The sequence below is a fragment of the Lithobates pipiens genome, unplaced genomic scaffold (genome assembly GCF_037356315.1).
Source record: "Lithobates pipiens isolate NorthernLeopardFrog02 unplaced genomic scaffold, aLitPip1_a1.2 Scaffold_94, whole genome shotgun sequence".
Classification (NCBI taxonomy): domain Eukaryota; kingdom Metazoa; phylum Chordata; class Amphibia; order Anura; family Ranidae; genus Lithobates; species Lithobates pipiens.
The window spans coordinates 1,728,965-1,756,747 of NW_027507917.1; the positions used below are offsets into that span (position 1 = coordinate 1,728,965).

The 27,783-nt window shown below is 48.5% G+C and overlaps 1 protein-coding gene across 1 annotated transcript; it reads left to right on the forward strand.

Annotated features, from left to right (window-relative positions):
• Positions 1-3,550: 3,550 nt before the first annotated feature.
• Positions 3,551-25,800, forward strand: LOC143973743 (cyclic nucleotide-gated channel alpha-4-like). The gene is made up of 5 exons (XM_077474585.1): positions 3,551-3,797; positions 5,406-5,513; positions 9,670-9,776; positions 12,970-13,965; positions 25,234-25,800. Exons 1-5 carry the CDS (start codon positions 3,679-3,681, stop codon positions 25,623-25,625), a joined length of 1,722 nt encoding a protein of 573 aa, XP_077330711.1. The 5' UTR covers positions 3,551-3,678; the 3' UTR covers positions 25,626-25,800.
• The last annotated feature ends 1,983 nt before the right edge of the window (positions 25,801-27,783 follow it).

Here is a 27,783-nt window from a genome sequence, read left to right on the forward strand (position 1 = left end):
GGTCTAGGTCTAGCTGATGGGTAGATCAGGTCTAGGTCTAGCTGACGGGTAGATCAGGTCTAGGTCTAGCTGTGGGGTAGATCAGGTCTAGGTCTAGCTGTGGGGTAGATCAGGTCTAGGTCTAGCTGACGGGTAGATCAGGTTTAGGTCTAGCTGATGGGTAGATCAGGTCTAGGTCTAGCTGACGGGTAGATCAGGTTTAGGTCTAGCTGATGGGTAGATCAGGTCTAGGTCTAGCTGATGGGTAGATCAGGTCTAGGTCTAGCTGAGGGGTAAATCAGGTCTAGGTCTAGCTGACGGGTAGAACAGGTCTAGGTCTAGCTGGGAGGTAGATCAGGTTTAGGTCTAGCTGACGGGTAGATCAGGTCTAGGTCTAGCTGACGGGTAGATCATGTCTAGGTCTAGCTGGGAGGTAGATCAGGTTTAGGTATAGCTGATGGGTAGATCAGGTCTAGGTATAGCTGACGGGTAGATCAGGTCTAGGTCTAGCTGACGGGTAGATCAGGTTTAGGTCTAGCTGACGGGTAGATCAGGTCTAGGTCTAGCTGACGGGTAGATCAGGTCTAGGTCTAGCTGACGGGTAGATCAGGTTTAGGTCTAGCTGATGGGTAGATCAGGTCTAGGTCTAGCTGATGGGTAGATCAGGTCTAGGTCTAGCTGACGGGTAGATCAGGTCTAGGTCTAGCTGTGGGGTAGATCAGGTCTAGGTCTAGCTGTGGGGTAGATCAGGTCTAGGTCTAGCTGACGGGTAGATCAGGTTTAGGTCTAGCTGATGGGTAGATCAGGTCTAGGTCTAGCTGACGGGTAGATCAGGTTTAGGTCTAGCTGATGGGTAGATCAGGTCTAGGTCTAGCTGATGGGTAGATCAGGTCTAGGTCTAGCTGAGGGGTAAATCAGGTCTAGGTCTAGCTGACGGGTAGAACAGGTCTAGGTCTAGCTGGGAGGTAGATCAGGTTTAGGTCTAGCTGACGGGTAGATCAGGTCTAGGTCTAGCTGACGGGTAGATCATGTCTAGGTCTAGCTGGGAGGTAGATCAGGTTTAGGTATAGCTGATGGGTAGATCAGGTCTAGGTATAGCTGACGGGTAGATCAGGTCTAGGTCTAGCTGACGGGTAGATCAGGTTTAGGTCTAGCTGACGGGTAGATCAGGTCTAGGTCTAGCTGACGGGTAGATCAGGTCTAGGTCTAGCTGACGGGTAGATCAGGTTTAGGTCTAGCTGATGGGTAGATCAGGTCTAGGTCTAGCTGATGGGTAGATCAGGTCTAGGTCTAGCTGACGGGTAGATCAGGTCTAGGTCTAGCTGTGGGGTAGATCAGGTCTAGGTCTAGCTGTGGGGTAGATCAGGTCTAGGTCTAGCTGACGGGTAGATCAGGTTTAGGTCTAGCTGATGGGTAGATCAGGTCTAGGTCTAGCTGACGGGTAGATCAGGTTTAGGTCTAGCTGATGGGTAGATCAGGTCTAGGTCTAGCTGATGGGTAGATCAGGTCTAGGTCTAGCTGAGGGGTAAATCAGGTCTAGGTCTAGCTGACGGGTAGAACAGGTCTAGGTCTAGCTGGGAGGTAGATCAGGTTTAGGTCTAGCTGACGGGTAGATCAGGTCTAGGTCTAGCTGACGGGTAGATCATGTCTAGGTCTAGCTGGGAGGTAGATCAGGTTTAGGTATAGCTGATGGGTAGATCAGGTCTAGGTATAGCTGACGGGTAGATCAGGTCTAGGTCTAGCTGACGGGTAGATCAGGTTTAGGTCTAGCTGACGGGTAGATCAGGTCTAGGTCTAGCTGACGGGTAGATCAGGTTTAGGTCTAGCTGATGGGTAGATCAGGTCTAGGTCTAGCTGATGGGTAGATCAGGTCTAGGTCTAGCTGACGGGTAGATCAGGTCTAGGTCTAGCTGTGGGGTAGATCAGGTCTAGGTCTAGCTGACGGGTAGATCAGGTTTAGGTCTAGCTGATGGGTAGATCAGGTCTAGGTCTAGCTGACGGGTAGATCAGGTTTAGGTCTAGCTGATGGGTAGATCAGGTCTAGGTCTAGCTGATGGGTAGATCAGGTCTAGGTCTAGCTGAGGGGTAAATCAGGTCTAGGTCTAGCTGACGGGTAGAACAGGTCTAGGTCTAGCTGGGAGGTAGATCAGGTTTAGGTCTAGCTGACGGGTAGATCAGGTCTAGGTCTAGCTGACGGGTAGATCATGTCTAGGTCTAGCTGGGAGGTAGATCAGGTTTAGGTATAGCTGATGGGTAGATCAGGTCTAGGTATAGCTGACGGGTAGATCAGGTTTAGGTCTAGCTGACGGGTAGATCAGGTCTAGGTCTAGCTGACGGGTAGATCAGGTCTAGGTCTAGCTGTGGGGTAGATCAGGTCTAGGTATAGCTGACGGGTAGATCAGGTTTAGGTCTAGCTGACGGGTAGATCAGGTCTAGGTCTAGCTGGGGGGTAGATCAGGTTTAGGTCTAGCTGGGGGGTAGATCAGGTTTAGGTCTAGCTGGGAGGTAGATCAGGTCTAGGTCTAGCTGACGGGTAGATCAGGTCTAGGTCTAGCTGTGGGGTAGATCAGGTCTAGGTCTAGCTGACGGGTAGAACAGGTTTAGGTCTAGCTGTGGGGTAGATCAGGTCTAGGTCTAGCTGTGGGGTAGATCAGGTCTAGGTCTAGCTGACGGGTAGATCAGGTTTAGGTCTAGCTGTGGGGTAGATCAGGTCTAGGTATAGCTGACGGGTAGATCAGGTTTAGGTCTAGCTGACGGGTAGATCAGGTCTAGGTATAGCTGACGGGTAGATCAGGTCTAGGTATAGCTGACGGGTAGATCAGGTCTAGGTATAGCTGACGGGTAGATCAGGTCTAGGTATAGCTGACGGGTAGATCAGGTCTAGGTATAGCTGACGGGTAGATCAGGTCTAGGTATAGCTGACGGGTAGATCAGGTCTAGATGTCTCCAGGTGTGCAGTGTTCAGGTTTTGATGTTCCATATTTCGGATCGGATACAATGTCTCCAGGTGAGCAGTGTTCAGGTATTGATGTTCCATATTTCAGATTGGATACAATGTCTCCAGGTGAGCAGTGTTCAGGTATTGATGTTCCATATTTCAGATTGGATACAATGTCTCCAGGTGTGCAGTGTTCAGGTATTGATGTTCCATATTTCAGATCGGATACAATGTCTCCAGGTGTGCAGTGTTCAGGTATTGATGTTCCATATTTCAGATTGGATACAATATCTCCAGGTGAGCAGTGTTCAGGTATTGATGTTCCATATTTCAGATTGGATACAATGTCTCCAGGTGTGTAGTGTTCAGGTATTGATGTTCCATATTTCAGATTGGATACAATGTCTCCAGGTGAGCAGTGTTCAGGTATTGATGTTCCATATTTCAGATTGGATACAATGTCTCCAGGTGTGCAGTGTTCAGGTATTGATGTTCCATATTTCGGATCGGATACAATGTCTCCAGGTGTTCAGGTATTAATGTTCTATATTTCAGTGTTGAGGTGTTGATGAGCAGGTGAGGGGGCGGGGCTCTGATAATCAGCATGTTTCCGGTATCAGGTGTGCATCTCATGTCCCGGGGGGGTCGGCTGACTCTCAGACGGATTCGGTTTCCAAGGATTAGAGAGACACACGCAGGTATCGCAGGCCTGAGATATCATCTACAGCTGTGTTGGGGGGTCGGAGGGACTTACCGCCACCATGAACACTCTGACACAGATGATGTCCCACCGAGGGGAGAGGATGAAAAAAGAGGCCAAAATGGAGAAGGAGGAGATCACAGCCTGGACCAAACCTCTGGAGAACACCGAGAATCCCAGGTATGGAGGCCGGGAACAGTCCTTCACCAATAATGTACCAATGTCATTCAAGAGGTGGCCCCCGGGGGCCCATTTATATTTCTGAGTTGCTGCAGTGCCCTAAAGTGAATTGCTGTGTCTCAGTACAAGTTTAGTGACACGTTCAAATGTTTGGTGTGTTCTCCACCTCCAGAATGAAGCACTGCGCCTGGGGCATGTGACCCTTCTGCCCCCCATTGTACTGGCCCTGTAGCCCTGAGCAGCCTGTGTCACCTTGTGAGCTCAGAGCACCCCGTCATCTAGTGGCCCCTGTGTACCCCAGAGCACCCTGTGTCATCTAGTGGCCCCTGACCACCCCAGAGCACCCTGTGTACCCCAGAGCACCCTGTGTCATCTAGTGGCCCCTGTGTACCCCAGAGCACCCTGTGTATCCCAGAGCACCCTGTGTCATCTAGTGGCCCCTGTGAACCCCAGAGCACCCTGTGTATCCCAGAGCACCCTGTGTCATCTAGTGGCCCCTGTGAACCCCAGAGCACCCTGTGTCATCTAGTGGCCCCTGTGAACCCCTGAGCACCCTGTGTCATCTAGTGGCCCCTGTGAACCCCAGAGCACCCTGTGTCATCTAGTGGCCCCTGTGAACCCCAGAGCACCCTGTGTCATCTAGTGGCCCCTGTGAACCCCAGAGCACCCTGTGTCATCTAGTGGCCCCTGTGAACCCCAGAGCACCCTGTGTCATCTAGTGGCCCCTGTGAACCCCAGAGCACCCTGTGTCATCTAGTGGCCCCTGTGAACCCCAGAGCACCCTGTGAACCCCAGAGCACCCTGTGTCATCTAGTGGCCCCTGTGAACCCCAGAGCACCCTGTGTCATCTAGTGGCCCCTGTGAACCCCAGAGCACCCTGTGTCATCTAGTGGCCCCTGTGAACCCCAGAGCACCCTGTGTCATCTAGTGGCCCCTGTGAACCCCAGAGCACCCTGTGTCATCTAGTGGCCCCTGTGAACCCCAGAGCACCCTGTGAACCCCAGAGCACCCTGTGTCATCTAGTGGCCCCTGTGAACCCCAGAGCACCCTGTGTCATCTAGTGGCCCCTGTGAACCCCAGAGCACCCTGTGTCATCTAGTGGCCCCTGTGAACCCCAGAGCACCCTGTGTCATCTAGTGGCCCCTGTGAACCCCAGAGCACCCTGTGTCATCTAGTGGCCCCTGTGAACCCCAGAGCACCCTGTGAACCCCAGAGCACCCTGTGTCATCTAGTGTCTCTTTCCAGTTCACATTGAAGCATTCATTCTATGTCATCTCGTGACTCCAGTGCATCTCAGAGCCTCATGCACCCCCGTCATCCCCTGACTCCGGTACCCTCCAGAGCATCCTGGGGCAACTTGTGATTTTAGCGCATCCTGAGGACTCCTAGGGCACCCTGTGCCCAACCTCTGACATGCTCCTAACTTGTCTGCCTCTCTTCATTGGCAGTACCTTCTGGTTCCTCTCTTCCATGAGTATGCTCCTGGGATCTCCTGGATTGTCTTCTCTCAGCGGGTACATACTCCTGTCTGTGGCAATTATGGGGGAAGGGTGGGGTATTTGTACCATATATGGGGGAAATCACTGACCTTCTCTGTTTTCCCTCCAGCACCAAGGAGCGCTCCTTTATTCTGGACCCTTCCAGAGACTTGTACTATGCCTGGCTCAACATCATGGTCTTTCCGGTCACCTACAACTGGGTCATCATCATTTGCAGGTAATGACAAGCTCATTGCAGAGCCAATGGCCACCCGACATTTTCAGGGGCTTTGCCAAAATATAATGTAGCGGATGACATTTGGGATCACGTGTCACACGCATGTAAGTTTAGTTTTTGCCTCAGAACAGTAGTGGGGTTCTGAGGGGTAATTGTGTAGGTAGGTGGCCTTAACACCAGTCTGGCCAGGCTGTGTGTGGAAGTTCTGCCTGGTCATGTGGACGGTGAGTTGCACACGACAGGCCAGAACCAGGTCTGGTTGGGTGTTTGGGTATCGGCCTTCTCGGAGCCAATCAGTGGGAGTGCTGGGGCCCGCTGAGGATTCTGGGAGGGGGGTACTTAAGCGGTGTGGGTCACGTGTTTAGGGAGAGGAATTTGTGAGACCCATGTGGTCTGTTCTGGTTCCAGGACCGGGGTAGCCCCGCGAGGGGTCCCGGTCACAGGGTGTTCAACACCTCGCAACATGTTCTTGTTAGTTACCCCCAATAGACCCGCCTGGTCTGGGGTTGGGATCCGTCTGTTCCCGAGTCTCGGAACCGGCTGGTCCGAGGCGCAGTAACTGAGGGAGGATTCAAAGTGTCCGGGTGTGCTCCCGGCTTAGAGAGGCACCACAGCTCGTAAAAGTGACCGGGGGAGGACTCTTCAGAGGAGGGCCGGCAAGTGGCATCCTGAGAAGTGCCTGGTTACTGAGTTGGGAAGGACATTGACGAATCCACACTTTTCCAGTATCATTGAGGAGATGGGAAATGTTCCAGGTACTGAGGAAAAAGGTTCACCCTCAGTTGATTGTTCAAGTTTTGAGTCAATGTGCTGACTGCCATGACCTCTGACTAGAGGTCTGTTCAGCCTTGAAGTACCCAGCTGTGAGTGGCTACTCTCTGGGTGGAAATAGAGACTTTGCTAGACCTGCAGTTCAAGGTGCCTGAGTTCTTCACCCCGTGCCCTCTGTTCCCCCAAGAGACTGTGTTCATTGAAATTTCTACTGCAAAATAAAACCTTTTTAACCACTTGCTTACTGGGCACTTAAACCCCCCTCCTGCCCAGACCAATTTTCAGCTTTCAGCGCTGATGCACTTTGAATGACAATTGCGCGGTCATACAACACTGTACCCAAATGACATTTTTATCATTTTTTTCCCACAAATAGAGCTTTCTTTTGGTGGTATTTAATTACAGCTGGGAGTTTTATTTTTTGCTAAACAAACAAAAAAAGATGCAAAAAAAAAAAAAAAATCATGTTTAATAGTTTGTTATAACATTTTGCAAACAGGTCATTTTTCTCCTTCATTGAAGTGCGCTGATGAGGCGGCATTGGTGGGCACTGATAGGCTGCACTGGTGGCCACTGATAGGCATAGTTGAGGCGGCACTAATAGGCACAGATAAGGTGGCACCGATAGGCACAGATAAGGCAGTACTGATGGACACAGATAAGGAGGCACTTATGGGCAAAGATGGGCACAGATAAGATGGCATGGATGGGTGGCACAGATGGGTGGCACTGATAGGTACCACTGATAGATGGGACTGATGGGCACTGATAGGTGGCTCTGATAGGTGGCACTGATGGGCAGCACTTATGGGCACTGGTAGATGACACTGATGGGCACGGATATGTGGCACTGGGGTGCAGCACCATTGTTGAGGCAGATTGTGGGCACTGATGGGTGGCACTGTGGGCACTGATGTGTGGCACTGATGTGTGGCACTGTTGGCACTGCTGGGTTGCACTGACGGGGGGCACTTATTTATTCCTGAGGTGGCACTGGCAGGGGGCAGGTGGGCACTGGTAAGCTGGCCGTGATCGGGACTAATGTCCCGATCACGGCCGCGGGCGATCGGCTCTTTTTTTTTCTCCTCCCGCTGTCAGCGCGAGGAGGAAAAATAGCTGATTACCGGCTCTGTTGTGTCACATGATCAGCTGTCATTGGCTGACAGCTGATCATGTGGTAATGGGTCTGGATTGACCCCTTGCTCGGATTCCGTGATCAGGCGAGTCTCATAGACTCGCTGATCACAGAGCGTGCTGCGCGCGCCTCTCAGGGCAATAGACGTCGTCCCGGCAAAGGAGGTCCGCGCTGTAGCCGTCATTTGGCTATAGCGCGGGTCTCTAGTGGTTAAAAGGACTTCATCTGTGTCAGAGTACAAGTCGTTGGGTATCAACCCTGGGATCCCCTAGAAGTGGAAGAACCAGACAAGAGAAGGTATCCGGTAAGCCCATTAAGTCAAGGCCGCCCTGCAACGGGTTATGGCCGCTACAATAAAAATAATGAACTGAAAGACAGCCATCCCGTAAATCCTGATTCCACTAAACATGGAGCCACTGGTCTAAGCTCAGGAGTTAATGATGCTGTATATAAAAGCTGGGCGGCACCATGCAAAAAAGGAGGTACAGGTGGAGGTGGATGACAAACTTTCAGGGCACTGACCCCAAGATGAAACGTAACTTGAGAAAGGGGCGTTATTTATTGTGACGGGAGGGGGCGGTCCTCTGCTTTTAAACTTCTTTTTTTTTTTCATTTTTACCTTTCTACAATCAGCCAGCCCTTCAGGGTACTCCAAACATGGAACCTGACAGGTTTCCAGCCCACCATTACCTATCGGAGAACCCCGACCTCAACCCTACTGAACACCTTCGGGATGAATTGGAATGCCCATGGCGATCCAGGTCTTCTCATCCTACACCAGTACCTGACCTCGTAAATGGGCACAAATTGCCAAAGACACCCTCTAAAATCTTGTGGCAAGATTCAGAAGTGTGAAATTTCAAGGGGCATGAATACCTTTCTCAAGGCACTATAAACCAGTGAAGTGGACTGTTACTACTACAATATACAAAGACATTGTAGGCTATGGTGCTCTTGCAACTTTGTGGTAACAGTTTGGTGAAGACCATTTTCTGTTCCACCATGACTGTGCCCTTCGTACAAAGCCAGCTAAAGATCTGGTGTGACCAGGTTGATTTGGAGGAACTTGAGTGGCCTTCAGAGCCCCCGACCTCAACCCTACTGAACACCTTCGGGATGAATTGGAATGCCCATGGCGATCCAGGTCTTCTCATCCTACACCAGTACCTGACCTCGTAAATGGGCACAAATTCCCAAAGACACCCTCTAAAATCTTGTGGTAAGAGTCAGAAGTGTGAAATTTCAAGGGGCATGAATACCTTTCTCAAGGCACTATAAACCAGTGAAGTGGACTGTTACTACTACAATATACAAAGACATTGTAAGGCAATGGTACTCTTGCAACCTTGTGGTAACAGTTTGGTGAAGACCATTTCCTGTTCCACCATGACTGTGCCCTTCGTACAAAGCCAGCTAAAGATCTGGTATAACCAGGTTGATGTGGAGGAACTTGAGTGGCCTTCAGAGCCCCCGACCTCAACCCTACTGAACACCTTCGGGATGAATTGGAATGCCCATGGCGATCCAGGTCTTCTCATCCAACACCAGTACCTGACCTCGTAAATGGGCACAAATTCCCAAAGACACCCTCTAAAATCTTGTGGTAAGAGTCAGAAGTGTTACATTTCAAAGGGCATGAATACCTTTCTCAAGGCACTATAAACCAGTGAAGTGGACTGTTACTACTACAATATACAAAGACATTGTAAGGCAATAGTACTCTTGCAACCTTGTGGTAACAGTTTGGTGAAGACCATTTCCTGTTCCACCATGACTGTGCCCTTCGTACAAAGCCAGCTCCATAAAGATCTGGTGTGACCAGGTTGATGTGGAAGAACTTGAGTGGCCTTCAGAGCCCCCAACCTCAACCCTATTGAACACCTTCGGGATGAATTGGAATGCCCATGGCGATCCAGGTCTTCTCATCCAACACCAGTACCTGACCTCGTAAATGGGCACAAATTCCCAAAGACAACCTCTAAAATCTTGTGGTAAGAGTCAGAAGAGTGGAGGCTCTTATAGCTGCAATGGAGGGAGGCCACCCCATATTAATGTCCGTGGTTTTATAATGGGATGGCCAACAAGCTTACAGATGTGTGATGGTCGGGTGTCTATGAAGGTGTGACCATATAGAGTTTTAAAGGTCTCTTTCATGCCTGTGTTGTGTTGTCTAAAAATAAAAGCAGCAAGTACTTTCTTAGTAGCCTTGCAGTGGTCCTGATACCTATCGCTCTGTACTTCTCCCGCCAGGTCCTGTTTCACAGAGCTGCAGTATGACTACCTGAGCATCTGGCTGAGCCTGGACTACCTGTGTGATATCCTCTACATCCTGGACATCATCATCAACTTCCATACAGGTCTGAGCGCTGTGACAGTGTCTATTGGTTTAATGTTCTGCCTGTGCTCCATAAACAAAAACTCCCAGATTGTCTAAGGGTGACCCGGGAAGGAAACATAGGCTAGAAGTGCTCCTACTTATGGGAAAAAATTGAGTCGGGCAAGTCAACATTTGCAGTTCATGTTGCCAGTCCGCTCCGGGTTGGAGCAGCCAACCCGGACATCAATGCGGAACCCGGTTGACTTCAGTGACCAAGTAAATCGGGAGATCTAATGGGTATCCTACTTTGAAAATCAATGGGGGAAAGAATCCTTGCCCATTGTGCCATCAGCATACTTTAGACCAGGCATGTACTGGTCATAGGGACTATAGGGAGTTTCCCGGTGGGCCGATGGCTCAGTGGGCCGCTTTCAGTGACAGCCAGAGGCATCGCTGGGGGGGGGAACTTTTGGGGCTATAGCCCCGAATCTGGGGCCCATAGCCCAGAGTCAGTCCAGGAGTCCCCAACCACAGGGTCCCGGCCCACTACCTGCCCTCTTTCTGGTGACCCTGATGTAAGGAGGGGCTCTCTGGGGAACCTGATGTAAGGGGAGCTCTCTAGGGGCTTTTTTGCCCAATTGCGTACAGTTTATATACTGTTTTTTGTGTGTTTGCCAAATTAAAGTGGGCCGGTCTAGATGAAGTCCAGGGCCAAATTTTTGTCCCAGTCCAGCCCTGCTTTAGACGCTGTTCTAATTAAAGAACGTACAGTACCTCTTTATTGGGGAAGTTTTGTCACATAGGGTGGACGGGGGCAACAACAACTCGCTCAAGCAGTCAATGCAAGATTGACACGTGGAGACAGGTTTTGGATGTTCTCTAAATGTTTTTAGTGATCTTCACCAGTAAAAGGTTCCTTAAATATTTATGTGGAGTGTAGAAGTTTTGCAAATCTTACAAAAAAGTCAATTTTTCCAGAATTAACGAAAATATATCTTATATCTAATAAAAAGTCAAGTTAGATTTACCTATGAAGGTTCTTGTTGATCCATGTCATGGTACATCTCGTAGCAGTTGGTCACTTTCAACTGGATTTGTTCTGTAATGTTGAAGACGAAGAGTAGGGATAAGCTAGGGTTTGACCCTGAAGCTGAGGGCCCTGACAGCTGCGGCCAGGGCATTCTACGTGGCCATAATTAGGTCAATGATGTCAGGAGCATCCCCACCCCTTTGTGTACGTCAAGCTACAGGGTATGGGTTTGGACCACACTCGTCTCTGTCTGTGATACTTTTTTTATTTGCACTAACATACAATTTTTCAGGACAAGCTTTCGGAGCAATGCTTGGACCTTGAAGAAGGGGACATACAATTTTCCAGGACAAGCTTTCGGGGTATGTCCCTTTCTTCAAGGTCCAAGAATTGCTTGGACCTTGAAGAAGGAGACATACAATTTTCCGGGACAAGCTTTCGGGGTATGTCCCCTTCTTCAAGGTCCAAGCATTGCTTGGACCTTGAACAATGGGACATACATTTTTCCGGGACAATGTTTTTGGGGTATGTCCCTTTCTTCAAGGTCCAAGAACTTCTTGGACCTTGAAGAAGGGGACATACAGTTTTCCGGGACAAGCTTTCGGGGTATGTCCCTTTCTTCAAGGTCCAAGAATTGCTTGGACCTTGAAGAAGGGGACATACCACGAAAGCTTGTCCTGAAAAATTGTATGTTAGTGCAAGTAAAAAAAAGTATCATGGACAGTACTCAAATTTTCTCAGGAACATACCCTGACATTTATATCCAAACATATAGCACTGCCACCTTAATCCAATCACCATGGAATATGTCAAGGCAGATGCCGATTGTCCAAGATCAGGATGAGATATACACAATATATACTATTGTGTCCTTTTAAAGCCCACCTAGGGGAAACCCCTTTCTTTTCCTAATCTGGGGATGAGAGGTGTCAAAGTTGTGGAACCACCCTGTTCTGGTCACATAATCCCATACCATGATACGTAAACCTCAAACAACCATATCTGAACATGGGGGAGAAGGGATCTCACCACTCCAGGAGCACCACATGCAGGCTGTAAACTGTTCTCTTCGGCTGGGAAGCCACAGGTGCCGGCTATTACCACTAGCAACAGACGAAAAACAAGCTCTGGACTGCAGCACTCTTCAGAAGACTTCTTTCTTTTATTGGAAAATCACATCACAGCTCAACAAACACAGCGAACAAGGAAAAAATTGCTGACGTTTCGCACTAGCTGTAGTGCTTATAGCACTACAGCTAGTGCGAAACGTCAGCAATTTTTCCTTGTTTGTTGAGCTGTGATGTGATTTTCCAATAAAAGAAAGTGGTCTTCTGAAGAGTGCTGCAGTCCAGAGCTTGTTTTTCATACCTGAACATGGGCGGACACCTTCAGCATCATCTATAATCCACATAAAATGCCATTTTTAAAATCACTACCTTGGCGATTTGACAATTTACATCTTCAGTCACTAGAAGGTTTGTCACCTATGCACCAAGGATAAATGTATGTAGCTAGAACAGGGTATTACACAATTTTCTCACCTCCCTCCCCTCTATAGTCTTGGACAATCAACATCTGGCGGTGCCAGTCCTAGACTGAAGGATGATAGCAGAGGGGGCAGGGGGCTTGTAAAATGATTATGGGAGTGGCAGGATCTTTGAGATGTTCTTCTGCCAGCCACTGTTGGGGCCTTTTAGAGAGCGTTTTATGCGCCTAATGACATTCCCATTTAACCTGCATGCAGTATAGGTATGGTATTGTCTCGGCACAGGTGCAGGGTAGATGTGGTTCAGATGCGGTAAAGGTTTGGTATAATGGGGTGTAGGGTTGTTACAGCAGCAGTCTAGGTTTGGAATCAGTGCTATATAGAGTGCTGTATGGATTGGGTACACTTGGTGTCCTGCTCTCAGTGGCTCAGCCCCTTTGGAATCAACGCGTTTCACGGGACAGAAGCCCACTTCCTCAGGAGGATTTGGGAGAACGCACATCTGCTCAATTTTATATAAGTAAGAATATATTTGTCGTATTATAGCTCAATGCATTTTAGATAATCTGCGTGTAACAAAAGTAGAGCTGAACTCCAAGCATGGGAGGAAGGGAGAGTTTTTTTTTTTTTGCTCGGAGGTGGACTTTAGATATTCAGAGATATTTAAACAGTCCCCAAAATACTTTTCTAACAAGGCGCTCCTTTCATCTTCTTTAGGGTTTTTGAAAGAAGGGATCCTGGTGAGGGACAAGAAGCAGATTGCTCGGGTGTATCTGAGCTCCTCCAAGTTCGGTTGGGATATCCTTTCCGTGCTTCCAACTGACTTCCTTTACTTCAAGTTTGGCATCCATACTCCCGCCGTACGGATTAATCGCTTCCTTCACGTACATGCCCTCTTCGAGGCCTTCGACCGCACGGAGACTCGCATCCCATACCCCAACGTTTTCCGGATCTGCAAACTGATGGCCTACATCTTTGTGGTCATCCACTGGAACAGCTGCGTTTATTTTGCCCTGTCCAGCTATATCGGGTTCGGCAAGGACCAGTGGGTGTACCCCAACATCTCCGACCCGGACTTTGCCAGGCTGGGGCGTCAATATCTCTACAGCTTTTACTTCTCCACCCTCATCCTCACCACCGTGGGGGACGTCCCCGCGCCCATGCAGGAGGAGGAATACCTTTTCATGACGGCGGACTTCCTCATTGCCGTCCTGGGGTTTGCCACCATCTTGGGGAGCATCAGCTCCGTGGTGGCCAACGTGAACGACGCGGATAAAGCCTTCTACCCGGATTACGACCAGATCAAGCAGTACATGAAGATGTACAAGGTCAACAAAAGCGTGAGGAAGAAGGTCACCGCCTGGCATCAGCACCTTCAGATCAACAAAAAGATGACCAACGAGAACCAGATCTTGATGAACCTGCCAGAGAAGCTGAGGGTGGAGGTGGCCGTCAGCGTCCACATGTCCACGCTGAGCAAAGTGCAGATCTTCCAAAACTGCGAGAAGGGCCTGCTGGAGGAACTGGTGCTGAGGCTGAAGCCGCAGGTCTACAGCCCCGGGGAGTACGTGTGTAAGAAGGGCGACATCGGGCGCGAGATGTACATCATCAAGGAGGGGAAGCTGGCGGTGGTGGCAGACGATGGAGTGACGCAGTTCGCTGTCCTCGGGGAAGGAAACTACTTCGGAGAGATAAGCATCCTCAACATCAAAGGTAGGTCGGGACTTCATTTCGGTAGCAAAATTGTACCCCAAGGAAAGGTCTTTGATGGGGTTTCCAGAACATATACCTGTCCATCCAGTTCTGAGCTTTACACAGCTCTGGCATCCAGAGCAGGAGACCTGAGTTATTTCTCTCTAACACTTCAGATCCCTCCCCTCCCCCCAAGCCTGTGATTGGATTTTTAACCACTTCCCACCTTTAGGACATCATATGAAATTCTGGACTTGGAAGTGGAGATATCGGAATTGATGCCTGCAGCTACAGACATCATCCCGTTATTTATTTTATTTTTTTCAACCGGGCGATTTCCTAAAATGTCGAAGCCATCCTAGTGGCTGATTAGCTACAGGATTGCTTTTTACAGGCAGTGGAAGGGGACATTCCGCCTCCCTCCCGCCGCCCCCAACTGGTCGCTTCTCTGGGCTCTCCCGAGCAATCAGGGAGTCCAGGATCCGATCTGGTGGAGACGCCGGCTTGCAGGCATGTACTGGCCATTGGGACTACAGGGAGTTTCCCGGTGGGCCGATGGCTCAGTGGGCTGGTCAGGTGCAGTCCTGGAGCCGCTCCTCTCTGACAGTGAGTGATCGCAATTTCACTCCCGTTAGGAGGAACAGCCGCCGTCACTTAGGCATTAGGCTTTCTGCTCCCTCCAGCCTGAAGAGGGAGATAGACAGCTGGCAAACTTTCCATCCTCTCTCCCCTTATCACTTGTCACTTATCACATGACTGGAGAGAGGAACGAGAAGCTGCCTTCAAAACTGTGAGTACAGGTGGGAGGGGGAGGAGAGGAAGGACACTCTGATGTAAGGGGAAGTGTTGATGGAGACACTCAAAATTAAAGTGGGATGGCCATCAAGAAGTCTGGGGCCAAATTTTTGTCCCAGTCCAGCCCTGCCGGCTTGCCATAGAGCTGGCCGAGGACTGGGTGGTCTCTGGCCAGCTCTATGATCCTGAGAGGCCCGGAAGTGATGTCATGATTCATCACTTCCGGCTCTGGCAGATGTAAACACCGCCATTTTTTTTCCTGGAAAGTAGAGATCAATGTTTTTTTTGTTTTTTTTTATCTCACCGTTTCCAGGGTAGAGGAGAGATGTGGGGTCTTCTAGACTCCAGATGTCTCCATAAAGAGGACCTGTCATGTCTTATTTTTTTTTTATCACAAGGGGAGTTTACATTTCTTGTAATAGGAATAAAAGTGATTTTATAAATAAATAGTGTAAAAAAAAAAAAGAATTTTTTTATTTTTTTTAAAGCCCCTACCCCCTCGTTTTTGCGCGCAAAAGCGAACGCATGCGTAAGTCGCACGCGCGTATTTAAACGGTGTTGGCACCTCACATGTGAGGTATCGCCGCGAACATTATAGCGAAAGCGATAATTCTAGCGTTAGACCTCCTTTGTAACTCTAAACTGGTAACCTGTAGAAATTTTTTTTAAAGCGTCGCCTATGGAGATTTTTAAGCGCTTTAGTTTGGCGACCATTCCATGAGCGCGCGCCATTTTAAAGCGTGACGTGTTGGGTATCTATTTACTCGGCGTAACATCGTCTTTCACATTTTATCAGAAACTGGGTTTGATTTTGCGTGGTTTTTGCCTTAAAGTCCATTAAATTTTTGAAAATAAAAAAAAATAAAATAAAAAAATCGCTGTGCAAATACCGCGTGACAAACAAAAATTGCAACCATTTTTCTCTAGGGCTTACAATATAAATGTTTGGGGGCTCCGAGTAACTTTCTAACAAAATTTTTTTTATTTTTTTTTGCATCAGACAAAAAAAGTAAAAAAACAAAACAAAAAAACAGACTTGATGGACTCCGGTCTTTTTCTGCCGTCACTTTTCTATGTAGGAGAGAAACGTCAGAATTGGCCTGGGCTGGAATTAGTTAAAATGAGAAGCGGCAGACTGATGAGCTCATCTCTCTGCTCTCTCCTCCTCCTATCAGCGTGCTCTTAGATCTGCAACATGCCTGATTGGCTTCTTGTGACTCATTCTGTGATCTCGGCATGCCTGCCCGGTCCAGAACCTCAGCACAATACAGCTTGATCCCCCCCCCCCCCCGCACCTGTAACTGCTCAGATGGAGCTCATTTCCTGGCTGGAGAACGTCCAGCATCGGGGGCCATCTTGTACTTGAGGCAAAAGGGGCAGCTGCCCCGGGCCCAGTAATTGTTGTGGGGCCCAAAGCAGCTGCCTCTTGAGCCCGCACATAGTTAATAGGTGTATTCTGGAGGGCCAGGGGCATTGCTAGGTGGCAAAAAAACAGGGGCCTCAGCCCGAAGTCCGAGCCCAGCGCAGGGGGGAAGGGGGGGGAATAGTACCTACTTGACACTGACCTACCTGACATACACACAATGACCTACCTCATGTATACACGGACCTACCTGAGACACGCACACTGACCTACCTGAGACACACACACTGACCTACCTGAGGCATGCACACTGACCTACCTGAGACACACACACTGACCTACCTGACGTATACACTGACCTACCTGAGGCACACACACTGACCTACCTGAGGCATGCACACTGACCTACCTGAGACACACACACTGACCTACCTGAGGCATGCACACTGACCTACCTGAGACACACACACTGAGCTACCTGAGGCACGCACACTGACCTACCTGAGACACGCACACTGACCTACCTGAGGCATGCACACTGACCTACCTGAGACACACACACTGAGCTACCTGAGGCATGCACACTGACCTACCTGAGACACACACACTGAGCTACCTGAGGCACGCACACTGACCTACCTGACATATACACTGACCTACCTGAGGCACGCACACTGACCTACCTGAGGCACGCACACTGACCTACCTGAGACACACTGACCTACCTGAGACACACACAGACATTGACCTACCTGACCAGACTTCAGGTGTCCTCCTGCAGCTCAGCAGCGCACCCCCCACACAGTAGAGTAGACTCCAATCAGCCAGAGCCATGATGAGGAGAGGAGAGCCAAGTGGGGTGGGGGGGGGGATAGTACCTACCTGACATACACACACACACACACACACACTGACCTACCTGACGTATACACTGACCTACCTGGGACACGTACACTGACCTACCTGACGTATACACTGACCTACCTGAGACACGCACACTGACCTACCTGACGTATACACTGACCTACCTGAGACATGCACACTGACCTACCTGACGTATACACTGACCTACCTGACGTATACACTGACCTACCTGAGACACGCACACTGACCTACCTGACGTATACACTGACCTACCTGAGACACGTACACTGACCTACCTGAGACACATACACTGACCTACCTGACCAGACTTCAGGTGTCCTCCTGCAGCTCAGCCCATCACACAGTAGAGTAGACTCCAGGCAACCAGAGCCATGATGAGGAGAGGAGAGCCGAATGCCAAGTGGTGGTCGGGATCTTCTCACAGTGGCGCGGCGACCGCATTGTAATTCCTGCCTTCTGGAGCCTGCAGCGCCTCTGATGGACGTCACACGTCCCGCGGTCCCCGCATTGGACCCCAGTGGGCCGTCCATCAGCACTGCAGGCTCCAGAAGACGGGACCTGCTATTACACTCGGCCTCGCTAGGGTCAGATCGGTCCCCGCTAGCTGGCGGCAGCGTTCGGGGGCCACCGTTAGCCCTGCCCCCCCCGCCGACTCCACTGGGTAGGGCCCAAGAAAACGTTTGCCTGGGGTCCAATCAATATTTAAAGATGGCCCTGTCCAGCATCATCTAACCCTTTCCTCCCCTGCCTGTCTGTCCCCGCCCCCTTTCTTTCATTGGCTTTCAGTTTTTCTGATCACGGAGGCTCAGCACTACATGTGGGTGTTACCTAGAATGGTCAAATTGCAAATGCAGCGTCCACTCCTCCGGGCTGACACCCAGCCATCAAGTAGACATGTGCAATTTGTTTGGTTCCAAATTAATTTTTTTAACGAATAAACGTTAATTCCGAATTTCAAAATTTTTCAATTTCCAAAATTGGAAATGCCGCATCTAACCAAATGGAACATAACGTTCTAATAATAATAATAAAAAAGTTTTATTATTATTATTTATTATGAATTGTTTATTATTAATTTGTTCCGTTTCATTTGTTTAGATGCGGCATTCGTTATTTCAGATAATTCGTAACTTCGGATAAATTCGTACTCGTTAATTTAATAGTTAGTTATTAATTAAACTGATTTTCTTTCTTTTTTTTTCAGATTTTAAAATTTTTGGACTTTCAAATCTTTGAATTCCTGAATTCCGAAAATCCGAAAATTCGGTATTCCTTATTTTTGGAACTCCGAATTTTCGGATTTTCAGAATTTAGGAATTCAAAGATGTGAAAGTCCAAAATGTTAAAATCTGAAAATTCGGAATTCAGAAAATTCGGAATTCCGAAAATCCGAAATTTTGAAATTCGAAAAATCAGAAAAACTAAAAATTTTGGAAAATCAGAAATTCGGAAAATCAGAAAAACCAAAATTTTTGGAAAATCTGAAATTCGGGAAATCAGAAAAAATGGAAAATTCCTATCAAAATACTTACCGTAATTTTCCTTTCCTGATGGACTCCATGGCAGCAGGAGTTCCCTCCCAAATGGCTGGAGTAGGATAGTTACCGAACACGGCCAGGGGCAGGGAGCAAAGATTTATGGGAGTAGTGTCCTATGGGTAGTGGAGGCGGGACTTAACCCACACGGGAGGGAACTCCTGCTGCCATGGAGTCCATCAGGAAAGGAAAATTACGGTAAGTATTTTGATAGGAATTTTCCATTTTCCTGACAGACTCCATGGCAGCAACGTGTGGGAAATAACTCGCCAAACACACCCGGGTGGGCAAAATGCTGAACAAAAATTTATTTAACACTGTCGGCCGACAGGACTTTCAAACCAAAATCAACAGAGGATAAAGATGCTGGCTCAACACAATAGTGAGACATGAAAGTATGAATAGAAGACCAGGAGGCCGCTCTGCAGATTACATCAGGTGCAACGTGACGCGAAGCCGCCCATGAGGTTGAGAGACTTCTGGTAGAGTGAGCTGTAACCGCCTCAGGAGGAGCCAAGCCCTTCTCTCTATAAGCCCATTGAATTGCCTGGACCACCCAAGCAGCGATGGATCTAACGGAGGCCTTGGCGCCTCTACTTTTCCCGTTAAATAGCACGAAGAGGAAGTCAGATTGACGAAAAGAAGCTGTAATATCCAGATATTGTTTTAGAGCAACTCCCAAATCGAGTGGATGTGTATCCTGACTTCCAGCAGAATTGAAGGTAGGAAGAGTGATTTCCTGGTTACCTTGGGATTTGTCCCCAACATCGGAATTAGGACTACCCTATCTGGAAAGAAGGTGAGAAAAGGTTCCTTTGCGCCTAGAGACTGAATTTCGGAGATTCTCTTCGCTGAAGTTATGGCTACCAGAAAAGAGGTTTTAAGGGTTAATTCTCTGATTGAGAGCGTTTTGTCAAGTTGAGAGAAGAAATCTAGAACCAATGGAAGGTCCCATTTGGGGAATCTAGGCTTCCTTTGTGGCCTAAGCCTGACTGCTCCTTTGAAGAATTGTTGGACCAAGGGATGATTGGCCCATGCGACTCCAGAAAAAGCTGAAATTGCCGAAACCTGGACCCGGAGAGAACTAACCGAAAGGGAGATATCCAATCCTGATTGCAAAAAGCTTAAAACGTCCCGGACTGTCAGGGTATTACAGGAACTGGACCTTGAAGACAAGTGATCTGCAAACTTCGCCCAAATTCTCTCATATACCCGGTTAGTACTGCTTCTTCGAGCACTAAGAAGAGTGGGAATGACTTCTTCAGGACAGCCTAAAGCCTTCAACCGTCCCCTTTCAAAAACCAAGCCTTTAGGCGCAGGTGATCCGGGCAAGGATGTAATCTCGACCCTTGAGACAGAAGGTCTGGCCTGGATGGTAAAGGTATTGGATCCCTGACACTGAGGAGCATCAGAAGCGGAAACCAGGGTCTGTTGGGCCAATAAGGGATTATGGCTATCACTTCTGCTGTCTCTGACCTGAGTCTCCTCAGGAACTGATGAATAATAGGAGTTGGGGGAAAGGCATAGGCCTTGTGGAACCACCATTTCTCTGTCAAGGCATCCACCCCGTAGGCTTGAGGATCCCTGTACCTTGAATAGTACCTCTCCAGTTTTTTGTTGCAAGGGGAGGCAAACAGGTCGACTTCTGGGGAGAGCCCCATTGTCAGGATCCAGCTGAACACTTCCTCGTGGAGAGACCACTCGTTGTTGTCCAGAAGTATCCGGGAAAGAAAGTCTGCCTGAACGTTCTGAATCCCTGGGACATAGGATGCTGTCAGATCCTTCAGGTTCCTCTGAGCCCAGGTCATGATTCCACCTCCTGGAGAAGGGATAGACTTCGGGTACCCCCTTGCCTTCTTATGTACGCCACTGCTGTGGTATTGTCTAGCCTGAGTGAGACCGAGGCTCCTGAAATCAGATGCCGAAAGGCTAGCAGAGCTTGAAAGGCTGCCCTTAACTCCAGGATGTTCGACACCGTCCCTCTGGAGGGGAGAATCCAGGTGCCCTGAGCCACTTCCGCCAGACAGTGGGCGCCCCAACCCCTGTTGCTGGCATCTGTTGTTATGGTGACCCATGAGATGGGGAGAATGGAATGGCAGTTGCAGAGATTTTCCCGTTGGAGCCACCACAGAAGGGAATTCCTCATGGATAAGGTGATCCGAATCAGCTGGGTTTTGCTGCCTGACCATTGATGAAGGAAACCCTTCTGAAAGGGCCTCATCCTCCACCGTGCCCACCTCACCATCGGAATTGTCGCTACCATAGTGCCTATAATTTTCAGGCACTGGAGAGCCTGGAGATGAGAGGCAGAGAGGGCTGGACGGATTCTGTCCCTGACCACTGACAACTTCTCTTCTGGTAATGAGATGGTGCCTCTGACAGTGTTGAATAGGGCCCCTAAGAACACCAGCCGCTGAGATGGGACCAGCTGGCTCTTCTCCAAGTTCAAGATCCACCCGAATTCCTGTAGGGTGGAGATGACCTGCTTTCTGTGTACCAGAAGTTGATCCTTGTCTTGAGCCAACAACAGAAGGTCGTCTAGGTAGTGATGTAGACGAATCCCTTTGGTTCTCAGAAGAGCTACCACTGCCAACAGTACTTTTGAAAAAACACGAGGAGAAGTTGATAGCCCGAAGGGAAGGCAAGTAAATTGAAAATGGCTTTCGCCCACGGAGAAGCGGAGATACTGCTGGTAATTTTCTGCAACTGGGACATGAAAATAGGCGTCCTTGAGGTCTATGGAGACCATCCAGTCCCCTGCTTGGACAGATTGTGGATAATGACTCCATCTTGAATTTTTCTTTTTTGATAAAACTGTTCAAGTGGGTTAGATCTATGACCGGCCTCCAGGCCCCGCTCTTTTTCCGGACCATAAACAAAGGAGAGTAGATTCCCATGCCTCGCTGAATGACTGGAACATGGATAATGGCGCTTGAGCCAACAAAGATTCCACGTAGGCTAGTAGAATTAGCCTTTTTTCGTCTGAGGCCGGGAGAGAGGTGGGGACCCATCTGAGTCTGGGAGATTCCTTGAAGGTCCAAACATGACCTGAGGAGACGGTCTTGATGGTCCAGAAGTCTTGGATCGAGGCCACCCAGACATGGCGAAAGTGGAAAAGACGAGCCCCCCACCTGCCCTGTCTGAGCGGGCCCAACCTCAAAAGGATTTAGTTGGTTCCCTCTCTCCCTTCAAATCACTTTTTGTAGATTTTTTAAAAGAGGATTGTCTTGATTTCCAGGACCTGGAAAATTCACGGCCTGGTCTGTAACTGTGAGCTTCCCTGGCTCGTTCCTGGTACTGTCTCTTTGGAAAAGACCTTCTCTGGGCTTGCAAACGCCGGTCCTGGGGGAGGAACCCCGACTTCCCACCAGTGGCTCGGGTAATAGCCTCATCCAACTTATTGCCGAAAAGGGAGGACCCTTCAAAGGGGATGCGGCACCATACTTGTTTTGAGGCTGGGTCTGCCAGCCAAGGGCGGAGCCAAAGAGCCCGTTTAGCCGTAACAGAAGAAAGCATCACCCGAGCCACCAGGCGTATGATGACGATAGAGGCCTCCCCAAGAAAGGCGGAAGCCAGCCTAAGCTCTTGGATAGGCGAGCTCTTAGCTGTATCTTCAGAGATATTTCTAAGTGTCTCATCTACACTATCTGTCCATATCTCCATTGCTTTGGACATAGCGGCCAGAGCCAACGCTGGCTTACAGGCCATTCCTGCTGTGAGATACACTCTCTTCAAATCAGCATCAATTCGTCTGTCCAGAACGTCCTTAAAAGACACGGTATCCTCTAAGGGAAGTGTGACATGTTTCACCAGCCTCATGACTGCTGCGTCTACCAACGGCGCTGACTCCAAATGCTTCACCTCTTCTTCATTGAAAGGATAGAGTTTCGAAACCTTTGATAGCATGGAATTTTTCTTCTCCACCTTGCCCCATTCATCTGTGATAATCTCACCTAGCTCAGAGATAAAAGGAAAATTAATCCGATCCTTCCTTAATTGCTTAAAGAATTTCCTTTGTTTGGAAGGAGCAGCCACAGAATCTTCCCAGTTCAGTGTCTCTCTAACAGCTCTGACCAGAGGAGGCAGTAGAGCGAAATCAAAGCCCACACAGGGATCACTTTCATCAGAGTCACTGTCAGATATGGCAGCTGAGGGGTGGCTATGCGCAGAGGATTCCCAAGTATCCTGCAACTGAGTCTCCCTTCCTGGAGAAAGTGGCGGCTCTGCCGGGGGAACATAGGACTGGCCCTCAATATTTCTGAGGGACTCCTTAACAACTTTTTCCACCAGGGTTTTAAGTTGTTGATCCGCGTCACCCCTTTCATTGGAAGCCTTGGCGTAGCAAGGATCGCATAAAGATTTTCCTGCCGGTACAAGAGCTCTGCACCCCCAACAGGCACTAGCTGAGTGACTAGATTGAGTCCTCGAGGAGTGCGACCGTTCCTCACCACGGTGTCCTGATCTTGAGGAGGAACCATAATGTTTAGATTTGGAAGAGGAGTGCCGGTGATGCGACTTGGAGGAGTCGCTCCCTCTATGAGAGCTGCGATGCTGTTCTGACCTGGAAGGGCTGAGACAGGAACAAGACAAGAAACCACAAGAGACAAGACATCAGGACAGAGCTAACAGATAAATACCCCTCCCCCACCAGACCTTCAGGTGATCATTAGAAATACCTTTTATGAGAGGGCTGGCCACAAGCAGGCGGTAAGGAATCCATGTCCTCAGCGATATCCATACGCGCTGAAAAGATGACAAGGGATCAGTGCAAGGGACAGGGAAGGGATAGCCACCCTGTCCCAGAATGCCACTTACCAGTAGATGCAACACAGAGGCAGGGGGAAGTCACCGCAACAGCCCGCAAGCATTCCCAAAGCTTGCAGACAAATTCCCCGTTTAAATAGCCCGCCCCTGTGATGTCACCGCCGTGCCTGTGCGCATGCGTGAAACAGCGGCAATTTGCCGCTATCGCGCATGCGCGAAACCAAGCCTCGATCTCAACCGCGTTCGCGCATGCGCAGTGCGGCCGAAAACGCAAACCCGGAAGTAGAACGGCGGCTGGAACGCGGAAGAACCAGCCGCCATGCCTGCACATACAAACAAACAGAAACAAACGAAGACAGATAAAAAAAACAAAAACTGCTGCCATAAGAACTTTTAGAACCTCTCACCACTCCCACCACGATCGATCACTCGGCCGAAGATAAGGTAAGATGACACCGGACTTTCCAGGGGGCAAAACAGGTCACCTGCTAATAGCTGGCTATCCGACCAATGCGCAGCCTGCCCTGCCAGTGGCCAGGACATGGGCTTCTTCACAGCGCCTCTTCCACTGCCCACTCCATACCCTGCTAATAGCTAGGGCTTAGCGGAGTAATGCGACTTTCCAGACCCAGAGTCGCAGACCGGCCGACCTCGATCGTGGGGATGATAAATCTTCAGGTAGAAAGACCACCTCTGGGTCCTTTGGAGGAGGACAAAAAAAGAACACGGACAGGGGCAGGGAGCAAAGATTTATGGGAGTGGTGTCCTATGGGTAGTGGAGGCGGGACTTAAGCCACACGTTGCTGCCATGGAGTCTGTCAGGAAACAAAAATTTTTGGAAAATCAGAAATTCGGAAAATCAAAAAAACAAAAAATTTTGGAAAATCAGAAATTCGGAAAATCAGAAAAACCAAAAAAATTTTTTTTTTTTTTTGGAAATTCGGAAATTTGAAATTCGTATTTTCGGAACTCCGAATTTACGGATTTTCGGAATTCAGGAATTCAAAGATGTGAAAGTCCAAAAATATTAAAATCTGAAAATTCGGAATTCCAAAAATCCGAAATTTCGAAAATCAAAAAATCAGAAAAGTGAAAAATGTTGGAAAATCTATAATTCGGAAAATCAGAAAAACAAAAAAATATATTTTTTTGATTTTTTGGAAATTCGGAAATTTGAAATTCGGAAATCGGAAAAATTGAAATGTGAAAGTTCCCGAAATTTCCGAATTTTCGATTTTCTGAATTTCTGAAAAAGTCAAAAAACGAATGAAACGAAAATGAACTAATTTTTTGTCAGTGCACATGTCTACCATCAAGGCATTTGAATTTGCATAACTCCTCCCACGAGCCAGCCCACTGCCTGCATCGGGACTGAGGGCTCTTAAAGGGAGCATTCAGGAAGGGGGCTGTGATGGTTTTTAGGACGGTATGTACAGCATCCTGCCAGCTCCTCCCCCCCCTCCCCCAGCCATGATCTGCCGGTGTTTCGTCACTTATGGCAACCCATCGTATTTGGCTACCCACTGGACTGCACATGCGCAAAGCCACCATATGCATTCCACCCCTCAAGCCCCACCATCCAAGTGGACATAGAGTTTGATTATAGTCATGCCGCGCGGCCCTGCATTGGAACGCATATGGCGGCGGTGCGCATGCGCATGCGCACTCCAGTGGGTAGCAAAATGTGATGGGTAGCCGAACATGACGTGACACCTTCATTACTTCATTACATAGACCTATGACTGGGCCTTTGTGATTCTCTAATATATGGTATGTAATGAAAAAGTCCTTAACATGTTGACGAGGGGGGGAGGGGGGAACCAGGGCAGTCAAGATAAATATAAGCAGATTAGCGTTAATGAAAAGACAAACTGCCCCTCCCCCCCTCCCCCAACCCCTTAGAGATGCACTAACCAGCGATGTCCCTCCTGTGCTCATTTGATCCAGGCAACACCTCCGGGAACCGCAGGACGGCCAATATAAAAAGCATCGGCTACTCCGACCTCTTCTGCCTCTCGAAGGAGGACCTGAAGGAAGTCCTCACCGTGTACCCCGACGCCAAAGCCATCCTGGAGGAGAAGGGGCGGGAGATCCTACTCAAGATGAAGAAGCTGGACGAGAAGCTGGCGGCCGACCTGGAGGCCAAGCAGCAGGAGATGGAGGAGAAGGTGCTGAGGCTGGAGGCCAACCTGGAGTCCATGCAGACCAAGCTGGCCCGGCTCCTGGCCGAGCTGGAGTCCAGCGCTGGGAAGATCCTCCAACGCATTAAACGCATGGAGTGGGAGATCAGCCTGTGGGAGGAGGAGCCGACGGAGGACAAACCCGCTGACGAAGAGTGACCCAATGATGGAAGACACTAGAAACCCAGGTGGTGGGCCTCCATCCCTGTGGAAGACTAACCTGGGGGGGTGAGGGAGTAATATGACCGCTCTACAAGACTTCCAAGGAGCCACTGGATAGGAACTACTAAATCCAGGAGATTCTGATATCAATAGGAAGTTAGCAAGTCAACTTAATGATTCGAAGGGTCCATTAGTAAAAAAAAAAAAAATTCAAAAATTTTTCCCTGTAATGTGTTTAATATGTTTATTTTCTATAATCCTCGGCTCCATCTAGTGGCCCTAATGGGGAATTTTCCTGAAAAAAATGCAATCGGGACAATACCACATCGTGCCACTAGATGGAGCTGATGAGAAGAGGCATTTTTAGACACATTATGGAGATTATTTGCTTGCGTGAATAAGGCCTTCGCGCAAGAATTTTTTTTTTTTTTTAATTATAAATAGACCTCTTCATCTTAAAGGGGTTGTAAAGGTTTGTTTTTTTATTTTCTAAATAGGTTCCTTTAAGCTAGTGCATTGTTGGTTCACTTACCTTTTCCTTCGATTTCCCTTCTAAATGTTTTTTTTTTTTCTTTGTCTGAATTTCTCACTTCCTGTTTCTCCTCAGTAAACTTCACACCATCATCTGAGCGGTGTTTAGTCAGCCAGAACAGCTTACTGAGGGAGGAACAGGAAGTGAGAAATTCAGACAAAGAAAAAAATAAATTTAGAAGGGAAATCGAAGGAAAAGGTAAGTGAACCAACAATGCACTAACTTAAAGGAACCTATTTAGAAAATAAAAAAACAAACCTTTACAACCCCTTTAATTTTTACACAACCCAGTACACCCTTGTCATTTAATTGACACATTAATTGACACGTAATTTAATTGTCAGATAGGTCTTGGTGGGTCTGCTCCCACAGGTAAAACAATTTTTACAAAAGAGGAGTCAAAACAAGACACCACATCCCCCAATTAAACTGAAAAAAAGAAAAGGACCGGAGGCCACATACCTCTGGACTTTAAAAGGTGTCTATGTCAAAGGAATAGTAGTACCAAAGTGGTATAGTAAAAACACAAATATCATTTTTATTTTACAAAAAAAAAAAAAGTATATACATAAATGAATATAGAGAAATTACACTGTACATAAAAACAATAACTGTAAAAAAAAAAAAAAAATAGTCAATAATTCACTGCAGATTATACATAGTTGCTACCACTTTCTCAACATGTTTCGCTCGGCGGAGCTTCTTCAGGAGAGATAATGTCTGTGGAGGCTATTAAACGATGAAAAAGATATATGTAATATATAATATTAACAGGTCACAGGACTATAGAATGGACAGGACCCTGTCTGTGAGAGGAAGCCAGAGGAATACGGTGGGGACGGCTCACATACCGCAGTGCTGTACAGAGAACACTGAGCAAGGCAGAGGAACTTACACTCTAATGTCACATACTATCATTATTATTATACTATTTTTTTTTAATAGCTCTGACATATACCGCAGTGCTGTACAGAGATCACTGAGCCGTTCACATCAGACTCCGTACCAGAGGAGCTTACACTCTAATATCCGCTCCCCCACAGTCACATCAGTCTCTGTACAGAGGAGCTTACACTCTAATGTCCCCTCCCCCCACAGTCACATCAGTCTCTGTACAGAGGAGCTTACACTCTAATGTCCCCTCCCCCACAGTCACATCAGTCTCTGTACAGAGGAGCTTACACTCTAATGTCCCCTCCCCCCACAGTCACATCAGTCTCTGTACAGAGGAGCTTACACTCTAATGTCCCCTCCCCCACAGACACATCAGTCTCTGTACCAGAGGAGCTTACACTCTAATGTCCCCCCCCCCCCCACAGTCACATCAGTCTCTGTACCAGAGGAGCTTACACACTAATGTCCCCTCCCCCACAGTCACATCAGACTCTGTACAGAGGAGCTTACACTCTAATATCCCCTCCCCCACAGACACATCAGACTCTGTACAGAGGAGCTTACACACTAATGTCCCCTCCCCCCACAGACACATCAGACTCTGTACAGAGGAGCTTACACTCTAATATCCCCTCCCCCACAGACACATCAGACTCTGTACAGAGGAGCTTACACTCTAATGTCCCCTCCCCCCACAGTCACATCAGTCTCTGTACAGAGGAGCTTACA